At 41.3% G+C, this 10,712-nt stretch overlaps 1 protein-coding gene across 1 annotated transcript; it reads right to left on the bottom strand.

Moving 5' to 3' along the window:
* Positions 1-1,108: 1,108 nt before the first annotated feature.
* Positions 1,109-7,233, bottom strand: armt1 (acidic residue methyltransferase 1). Its single transcript, XM_063001463.1, has 5 exons — positions 7,132-7,233; positions 5,633-5,738; positions 4,051-4,292; positions 2,765-2,930; positions 1,109-1,960 (listed from the first exon to the last, which is right to left on the bottom strand). The coding sequence occupies exons 1-5, from the start codon at positions 7,182-7,184 to the stop codon at positions 1,181-1,183; spliced, it is 1,347 nt and encodes a 448-aa protein (XP_062857533.1). The 5' UTR covers positions 7,185-7,233; the 3' UTR covers positions 1,109-1,180.
* Between the last annotated feature and the right edge of the window lie 3,479 nt (positions 7,234-10,712).

Here is a 10,712-nt window from a genome sequence, read left to right as displayed (position 1 = left end):
CTCGACTACAATCAGGGATCCACCAGCAGCGGAGGACAAATTTACTACGATAAAATGGGAGAAAATGCATAAATAAAGTAGAAAAAAAAACCAATCAGAGTCCTGATCTAAAGTGCATCGAAAATCATCAGTAAGAGCTCTAAATTGCTGTACACAGCACTCACACAATCACCTGGCAAAATAAACACTGTAAACAATTTAATTCTTGGATAAAATAGCTTCCAAAGATAGTAAAACAAAATGTAAAGACTTAATTATCCTGTTTCTTATGTTTTATGAAAAAATTTGACAGATTTTTAAATAAAATCTGAATCAAATTAACACAATTTCATCTTCTGAATGATAATGAACATTTATACATCTCTGAAAGGACAATTACAATCACATCTTCCCCCCAATCTAATCGTATCCAATTACCGGATCACATTCTGTCCTCTCCACAATCATAAAATTAATGAAATGTATCGTGTTTGCCGCTCAGGTGGCGCAGCGGTAAAAACACACGCTGGAACACCAGAGCTGGGATCTCGGATACGTCTGGGCGGCTATATGAACAACGACTGGCTTGTTGTTTATCGGAGGAGGGGAGCCGGACGAGACCTCGTAACTGATGCAATTACGACCTCTGCTGGCTGATTGATAGCGTCTGCACAGAGAGAGGAATAATGCTGATCAGGGTGTGTCTCTCCGTGCACAAAGCTGATTGTATATGAACTCGCCTCATGAAGTTCGCTCTCCTCAATCAGAGCCGGGGGGATCAGCAGCAGTACAGAGGAAACATAATGCAATTGGGTTCAAATTGGAGGAAGAAAATGCATTAAAAAAATTAAGACATTCATTTATGCGCAAATGTTTGGGAGTTAAACGTTCTATCAGGGCACGGTCAGTCTTTTTTAATGAAAATAATTACGCACGCCTTCACAAGATGCATTTCAGCTCCCTGCTTTAATTAAAGTTTGATTATAACTGATCTATCACTGATATCATGGGCGTTCCCGAGTAGTCACGTCCAACCCAAGTGACACGATTAATGGTCAGGGTAAGACAGGGTTTGGGTTGTGAGCCGAAAAAATGGGTTGCAGAGAATAATAATAATAATGAAATCAACTTGTATGCAAACGCCCCCTTGTGGAGGCTTTATATTACATCTTGTAAACCACACTGAGACCGAGATGCATCGTCACTGTTCTCTGGACGGACTGGAGAACTGAATAACCGCGTATTTCCCGTCGGTCATCCATTCTGCATCCTGAGCGGCGAGTTTCTCCGCCTGACCCGGCTGTAACCCCACCTGCACGTTAGCCTTCAGGGTCCTGAGGCTGCACAGCGGGGCGGGCTGGAAGCCCCTCAACACCCTCTCGAACGGTAGCGTGTGGTCCCACATCCTGTCTCCGGTCAGCCGGCGGTAGTTCAGGTCTCCCTTGAACAGGAGAAGGTCTGAAGCCTGCAGGGTGGAGTACAGATCCGCTGCGACGGCGGGCATGTCGCAGAACTCGTGGGGCAAAGTCCAGAACGGGTGATCGTGGTACGACCAGACTCCCTCCTTCATGAAGCGCTTCCACTGGACGCCGCACGCCGACATGTGCCTGTGATTGGCCGCTGTGGTTTGCGTCAGGGTCCAGTCGAAATCGTGCTTGTTGACGTCGGAGACGAACCACGGGATGGACTTGCCGTGGAAGTGCACTTCTTTAGCCAGACCGGAGGAAACGAGGAGATCAGCCAGTACCAGGTCGGTGACCAGCTCGAAGCCGGCGTTGTCCAAAATGACGTCCACCCTGGCGCCCAGTCTTTCTGCTCCTAAAGGACTCTGTACAGCCGTTAAGACGGACCAAACCTTGTCCGAATCGTCCACCAGGATGAAGCGCTGCAGGTCAGACAGGGTATCGACGGGGCTCGTCTTCTGAAAGTTGTCCTGACCGGCCGAGATGGACAGATCGCACTTGTTTCCCCACAATGCAACCTGTTTCAAAACGGACACAATCAATAATGCACCAATTTAGTTCCTTTCTTAATAAACTCACTCACTTACTCGCTCACTTTCTTAACCGCGTATCCAATTAGGCTCGCGGGGTGTGTGCTGGAGCCTGTCCCAGCTTTTCAATGGGCGCAGGGCACACAGTAACACCCTGGACGGGGTGCCAGTCCATCGCAGGGCAGACACACACACACACTTACACACACACACACACTCATACACCTATAGGGCAATTCAGTGTCTCCAATTAACCTGAATGCCTGAATGTTTTAGGAATGTGGGAGGAAACCGGAGCTCCCGGAGGAAACCCACACAGACACGGGGAGAACACGCAAACCACACAGAAAGGACCCGGACCGCCCCCGCCTGGGGATTGAACCCAGGACCTTCTTGCTGTCGGGCGACACCGAGGCACCCTTTCTTAATAAACTGCCTCATTTTAAAGACATTAACACTTTAATACCTGACTGTGGGTCTAAAATTACTTTGCGCTTCTGCACTTTTATTAAGAACTGTTTATTAAGAACATGAATGTAACCAAAGTGTGTAAAACATGACGTTAAAATCATAATAAATAAATAAATAAATAAATAACAAGCAGTCGGGCCAAATAGAGCTACTGAATTACCCTAAGTGTGTGTGTGTGTGTGTGCTGTAATAGACTGGAAACCTGTCCGGGATCTTTCCTGCCTTTTGGCCAATGAATCAGACCCACCGTGACCCTGACCAGGATAAATCAGTAGTAAAACAGACAATGAATGAATGGTAGACCTGTTGGAACACACTAACCTGGAGAAACTTGAAAAAATGCTCCTTGAGCTGCTTCTCATTTGCATCACCCATGCTGGTCAGGGTCTCTCGCCAGTGCGTACACAGAGACATAATCGCTCTCTGGGATTCGAAAAAGGCTTTCAGCTTTCCTTCCTTAAACACGTCGAAATCACCTATAGGAGGACTTATTTAAGAAAAACAGAAACAGAAACAGAAATATGAGTTAGATTTACCCTGATACTGTTAAAGCTCAAAACATGCAAGTCAAAATTTGTGAGAGAATTGTCAGCAGTTAAGGATGTGAGCTGGTAATCAGGAGGTTGCCAGTTCAGACCCCACCTCAAAATGTACTCGGATAAATCGCCTGCTAAATCCTATAAATGTTAAAGTCCATGTTCAAGCAGCTACCTATTTATGGCAGACTCACTTTTGCTGGTTCTGACCATCCTGCCAAATGTTGGCTGCTGTAGTTGTACAATTACTGACTGTAGTCCATCTGTTTCTCTACATGCTTTGTTACCCCCCTTTCATGCTGTTCTTCAATGGTCAGGACCACCACAGAGCAGGTATTATTTAGGTGGTGGATCATTCTCAGTTTTTAAACACCTCACTGTCACTGCTGGACTGAAAATAGTCCACCAATCAAAAACACCCAGCCGACAGCGCCCCGTGGGAAGGTCTAGAAGACGACCGACTCAAACAGCAGCAATAGATGAGCGATCGTCTCTGACTTTACATCTACAAGGTGGACCGACTAGGTAGGAGTGTCTAATAGAGTGGACAGTGAGTGGACATGGTAATTAAAAACTCCAGCAGCGCTGCTGTGTCTGATCCACTCATACCAGCACAACACACACTAACACACCACCACCATGTCAGTGTCACTGCGGTGCTGAGAATCATCCACCACCTAAATAATACCTGCTCTGTGGGGGTCCTGAATATTGAAGAACAGGGTGAAAGCAGGTTTAAAAAGTATGTAGAGAAACAGATGGACTACAGTCAGTAATTGTAGAACTACAAAGTGCTTCTATATGGTAAGTGGAGCTGATAACATGGACAGTGAGTGTAGAAACAAGGTGGTTTTAATGTTATGGCTGATCAGTATATAAAGTGTTCCTTTTTCTATTATTTAATTAGATGTTTATATGTTGACTCCTGCACCAAGAGAAATTCCTTGTACATCTGGTACTTGGCGAACAACAAAGATTCTGATTCTGAATATAAAAACATTGGGGTAAATGATTAAATGATTTAAATATTTTGGTTAGTCCAGTACAGAACATGACGAGATTTTTCTTCACCTCAGCCACAAGGCCTCCTGGATCTTCCTGTACATGTAGCACTCCACATAGAGCCAAGGCGACTTGAACCAGCTGACGGGTTTGCTCTCCTCCATCAGTTCCTGCTGCCTCTGCATGTACTGATTCCAGGTCTCCGTATCCTCCGCCGTGTCGGTCAGAGGAAGCACGGGCTTGTCTGTCTGTAGCTCGTTCCTCAGTTTGGACAGGAAGGAGATCGCCCTTTTCTCGGCCTCCACGCCCTCCTGTTTATTCAAAGACAGATCAAATCAGAGATGTTCACAAGTCACAAAATACGAGTCCGAGTCGAGTCACGAGTCAATATAATCTACACAAAACATATATTGGAAATGTAGCATAGAAATAAAGAAATAATCTGTAAGTTCAGATAAAAACAACAACAGATTAGCGAGTGTATTTAGTCGTTTTACTTCGTGTCTTTACTTTCCTCCTCATTGTGTAAATGAATGTAATTTCCGTAACAAGAAGGTTCCAGTTAAAAGCTTCAACTGATACGTTTTGTTTTCATTACAGAACAAAAGCGCTCGATAAATCACGGCACAGCGGCCAAAATCCCAAACACAGCAAAAACCATCATAACCGCTGCTTACCTTAGCTTCTGTTCTTCCAGATGCTATTACATTTATAAGCGTGTGTCCCATTAGGAACAGAATCCGTTATTTTGTAAATGTGCTTATAATTAAAAACCTCCAAACTTTTCCCGGTCGTGAAGTAAAACAGGAAGTCGTTAGAAAGCCGATCGAGCGTTTCATTACCACGTCATCTGTGTGACGCAAACTGAATAAATGCAAATAACAGCATTTCTTACTAACAATTACAATCAGAAGCTCTGATTGGTTCAGAAAGCGGTTCTTACAATCATTAGCGCCGATTCTGTAGGAGCGTTCCATTCACCCCGGCTGTTACTGTGAAGTGCACTACGTCAGAGTCAGAGTCAGAGAGGTTTTATTGTCATTTCAGCTACATACAAGTACATATTGAAACGAAACAGCGTTCCTCCAGGATCACGGTGTAACACGGTACAAAAAGTGCGAGACAAAAACAGTGTAAATACAAAACAGTGTAGGTACAACAATAAATACAAAAAATCCTATAATAAATAACTACGAAAGATATTCCTAATTATCCCTAATCTAAACAAGTAATTAGAAGACAGGACTAAAGACAAGTGTTAGTACATGATGGTGAATAGATGGTACAATGGTTCATGAGGTAGTGGCATGTTGTACATTAGCAGCGTAGGGTATTCCACCAGTTCAAGTGAGATTCAGATCCAAAGGTAACGAAAATGTTCAAATGAAGTGAACTTCAAACTGTGTAGGGAGTAGACGACCAAAACGGGTTAATTGTCAGACGTAACTACTGTTAACACATGCTGACGCTAGAGACTCTTGTTGTTTACGAGTCATTTTTTTGCGAGTCATGAGTCGAGTCCGAGTCATTTGAAACGAGTCTGAAGGCGCTGTGTGTGCGACTTACGTGCGGACTCGAGTCCCCATCTCTGGATCAAATATGATTATTATATAACACACTGTAGATAATAAATGAATGAATTGTATTTTACCTCTCCATGTTTCTCAAAGAAGTTATTCTTGCTTCGATGAATGGTATCAATGACTTTGGTCAGGATGGTGGGCATCCTGTCTCTTACTGTGAGATATGCAAATGATCTTAAAAGAAAGAAACACACACAGAGAGCATTGGATGGAGTAAATGGATAAAGTATTTAGCAGAACCGAGACCAGATGTGATAACAAGAATGTGTATAGAAGGTGACAACTGAGAGGTTTATTATTTTATTATTACGATTTTATTCGTTATTTAGTTTATTATTATTGTTTTATTAGTGTATTATTACGATGAAAATGTAAACTGTTTAGATAAGATTGTATTTATTTCGGTTGTGCTATTGTCTAGAGTGCAATGGATTCCCTGAATGTACATAGTTAATGTTTTTAAGGTTTTTTTTTTATATTAAAACCACCTCCTTGTTTCTACACTCACTGTCCATTTTATCAGCTCCACTTACCATATAGAAGCACTTTGTAGTTCTACAATTACTGACTGTAGTCCATCTGTTTCTCTACATACTTTTTTAACCTGCTTTCACCCTGTTTTTTAATGGTCAGGACCCCCACAGAGCAGGTATTATTTAGGTGGTGGATCATTCTCAGCACTGCAGTGACACTGACATGGTGGTGGTGTGTTAGTGTGTGTTGTGCTGGTATGAGTGGATCAGACACAGCAGCGCTGCTGGAGTTTTTAAACACCGTGTCCACTCACTGTCCACTCTATTAGACACTCCTACCTAGTCGGTCCACCTTGTAGATGTAAAGTCAGAGACGATCGCTCATCTATTGCTGCTGTTTGAGTCGGTCATCTTCTAGACCTTCATCAGTGGTCACAGGACGCTGCCCACGGGGATATATTTTTGGTTGGGGGACTATTTTCAGTCCAGCAGTGACAGTGAGGTGTTTAAAAACTTAATCAGCGCTGCTGTGTCTGATCCACTCATACCAGCACAACACACACTAACACACCAGCACCATGTCAGTGTCACTACGTGTTTTAACTCAGTAAGAATCTCCATGGTTTTGGAACTGGAAATTCATAATATCTACATAATGTGTCGTGTTGGCGCTTGGTTTACACAAATTGTGTTTTATTTACCTTATATATAACGTAAATAATTCTACAGAACCTACATTATTACCACAGTAAAACTGTAAGTAAATAGTAACGCAAGGCTAAACGCAGCTAGCCACTTTATAGTAACCTGCCGGCAACACACCGGCTGAATTACAAATCACGCTCTGCTCCATACGCATGCGCACTAACTATGATATATTTAAGGTAACTTTTAAACCCTACCTAGTGCCCTAATTATCTCTAAAGCGCCGATTTGGGATACAACCGGTCCTAAAGCAACGCTTGTTAGCTTGAAAGCCTAACACAGTTTATATACTGTAGCCCCTATTTTCTAATTGACAGCTAAAATAAATATGTAATTATTGATAGAATTATATACATCATACATACATACATACATACATACATACATACCCTTCATATTTAGGAGACAGCGACGGAGGGCACTTAACCTGAACCGACTCCATCTTTGCTAACAGCTGCAAGGAGGATTGATTTCCTGACCAATCTTTGATCAAATAAGTTGAATTAGAATGTAAATAAATGCAGGTTTTATTAAGATAACATAAACTAAAGAATCTGAGTGATGATTTTGATGAATTTAAGAAGCGTACTCTAATAAAGCAAGCTAAAATTATTCACTAGAACGTCGTTGGAGCGTCATTTAAATTACAGGCAACAGCGCCATCCTGAGGCTGTGTGATTAACTACAGCAAACTGAGTCCAAAACCTACATCGCCTTAACAATCATACAAGCTGTAGGTAAAAAAAGGAAGAGGATGGGCAGCAACAAGAGGGGGCTTGAACCAGTGACCTTCCAGTTACTAGTCATGTACTTTAACCGCTGTACTGCTCATTCCTATTCCTACTGCTTCCTTATGGAACTGATTGATTGATTACTTTATTGATCCCCTAAGGAAATTGTGGTGTCGCAGCAGCAATTACAATTTTTACAAACATCACACAACGACATTACAATGAGGTACAGGAAAGAATAAAAATTTAAGACAGCAATGTAATACAAATAAGATAAAAATCTAAAATATTTATAAAAATAAAAATAATAATATAAAAAATAAAAATGTAAGACATCTAACAGAACAAAAACTAAAAGGGGGGAGCCTAAAGGTGCAGCTACAATTTAAAGCTGTGCAAATAAAACAGTACCATGTGCAAATTGTGAATCAGGCAGTACCAAGTAGTCAAGTAGTAAGGTTTATTGTCTTTCGTGGGCGTCCTTCTCTTGCACTAGTGAGAGTTACTATAGGTTGCCACAGCTGTGGGCAGAAATGACTTCCTATAGCACTCTTTGTTGCAGCGAACACAACCAACACAGCTTTGTTGGGAGATTTAATAAGCTTTAGTGGATGAGAAGCACACAAGTCTATGTAAAGTCTTAGCTGTAGTGTTGTAAAGCACACCACCATTGGACTCTGGAGTGGTGGAAACACATTCTCTGAAGTGATTAATGATTATTTTGCCAAATGTGTTTTCTGCCAATGCCAGAAGAATGGTCTTGCCCAAGGCTTAGTTGTACAGCAGTATCATGTTCCAAAAATCTAGTGAAATTAAGGAAAGTGGAGTCTGTTTCAACTCAGTAAGAATCTTCATGGATGGGCAGCAACAAGATCAATAAATACAGTATATCTAAAGACCCCATCCCTGTCTGGGTCTTCAAACTTCATAATGGCAAATCGCTATCAAATAGAAAAACTATCCACATAACTATTTTATTACATTTTTTTAATATTTTACAAATGTTTTAATGGCTGATCTTGCTCTCTGACCCCAGCTTCCAAACAAGCTAGGATGGGTGGGGAAAGAATTTTATTGTACTGTACATGTGTAGCTGTATATATGATTAATGAAGACGTTCCATGAGTATATACTTTCCTGTTCATTCTCAAACCATATCATTATTTTGCAGCTGATAATGATGGCACAACCAGTTATTAGGTTTAAAGGGTAGTTATTTTTACTGCTGGTAACACATGACACTAAATACAATGTCAAAACACATAAGAGGTGTACATTTCTAAGTGGATATTTAATAACAAAAGTGCTTTAATGCTAGCTTCACCCACTGTAAATGGTTTTATTATCCATCCCGAGATGTAAACACAGCTTCAGGGTAAATCCTGGATTCTGAAGCTGTGAGACGCCAACGCTATCTTAAACTGACGCCACTCTGATTAAACATGCATTCAATCATTCTTTTTGGTGAGCTTGACAAAATGTTAATGAAAGTGATCTTGTGGAGGATCTTGCGGTTCAAATCCAGGCTCTGATATGTAGCCACTGTTGGGTCCTTGATCAAGGCCCTTAACCCAGTCTGCTCCAGGGCCGCCGTACAGTGGCTAACCCTGCGCTCTGACCCCAGAAAGACTTTCATTGTACTGTATATGTATATATGACAAATAAAGTATATCATCTTCTATGATGGTTATAAGCAGTGCAGTGCTGCCCACTTGCTGTACACATGTGGGTAGGTAATAAGCCGAGCTCTGCACTAAAATGACCTCAGCAGGTTATATTTAGTTGTAGTTGTGGTATGGTGGGACAATTAGCCCTTTACGTCTTCCTGTGATGTGGGTACATGACACACTCATCTTATAAACCATTTCCTGTGTGTGCACACAATAAAAATAAAAAGCAAAGCATGCATACAGTTGCTATTGGAAATATTCAATAGCTAATTCTCTGCAAAGTTTTGTTTGCTTTGGCTTTAAATTAAGTCATTATCAGTTGAATGATACAGCAAATGAACAAAGAAAATGAATGACGTAGTAATTTGTTAACACTGCCATGTCACAATTAGTTAGCCTGTACATAATATTGCTGATCTTAAAACCTACTGCTAATTTGCAGGACCTAAATTTGGGTTACAACATGATTACCACTGAGACCTTAATAACCACATTTATTTTATGTTTACATGCGTTTAGCACCCTTAATTTGCTTCGGCTGTGATGTGTTATACAGTATAAACACCACCACGGCTAAGAGAAGAGATCATTTCAGTGAACCAAAAGGGCAGTGTATATTAGAAGATCTCCAAGACCTTGAACATTCCTAGAGACGCCTTTTGGACATTTTGAGGACGTTTTGAGGCCTTCTTTGCTCACATTGCTGAAGAAAGCAGTTTCCGCACAAAAGCTATAAAGCCTTTTTTGACAAAAAGAAGAAAGAAAGACCCTATAAAAGAGGTGTCAACCTATCAAACTTACCAAACTAGCATATTCAGGCAAAAGGATATTCCACCAAGTACTGAGGCAGGGGTTGAATAAAGGTGCCCATGGACTTTTGTCAAGAAAACTAAATGTTTATTCAATTAAACTCAAAATTAACTTCTTCTCAAAACTGCTTTTATAGTTTAATAAATAATTTTCTCTGTTTACTGAAACATCTTTGTTGTATATTTTCATTTAATTCTATAAACGTTATTACAATTCACTCACTCACTCTCTTAACCACTTATCCAATTAGGGTCGCGGGGGGCTTTTCAATGGGCGCCAGTCACACAGTAACACCCTGGACGGGACGCCAGTCCATCGCAGGGCAGACACACATACACAAACCCACACACACCCATTCACCTATAGGGCAATTCAGTGTCTCCAATGAACCTGATTGCATGTTTTTGGACTGTGGGAGGAAACCGGAGCTCCCGAAGGAAACCCACGCGACACGGGGAGAACATGCAAACTCCACACAGAAAAGACCCAGACCTCCCTGCCTGGGGATCAAACCCAGGACCTTCCTGCTGTGAGGCGACAGTGCTACCCACCGAGCCACTGTGCCGCCCCACTACAATTCATTTTATGATAAAGGTTAAATATTTCTGATTGCATTTGTACAAACAATAGCTAATATTTGTAAGACAAATCACATTAAGCCACTTAAAGGATCACAGCTTTAACAAAAACTGCAAAAATACTTCAAGTAAATACATTTGTATACATTATAAGAAAGTCAAACAGACTTATTAAAAATGT

This window comes from Trichomycterus rosablanca, chromosome 9 (genome assembly GCF_030014385.1).
Source record: "Trichomycterus rosablanca isolate fTriRos1 chromosome 9, fTriRos1.hap1, whole genome shotgun sequence".
NCBI classification, from domain to species: domain Eukaryota; kingdom Metazoa; phylum Chordata; class Actinopteri; order Siluriformes; family Trichomycteridae; genus Trichomycterus; species Trichomycterus rosablanca.
This window is presented reverse-complemented; position numbering and strand designations above follow the sequence as displayed.

Bases quoted from the DNA above. Each gene is read 5' to 3' on its own strand.
- armt1 (XM_063001463.1), bottom strand. From the start codon at position 7,184: ATGGAGTCGGTTCAGGTTAAGTGCCCTCCGTCGCTGTCTCCTAAATAT. The intron at 4,293-5,632 runs GTAAAATACAAT...TTGAATAAACAG, and splicing joins TCTTTGAGAAACATGGAGAG to GAGGGCGTGGAGGCCGAGAA. The intron at 2,931-4,050 runs GTGAAGAAAAAT...TTCTTAAATAAG, and splicing joins CAGGAGGCCTTGTGGCTGAG to TCCTCCTATAGGTGATTTCG.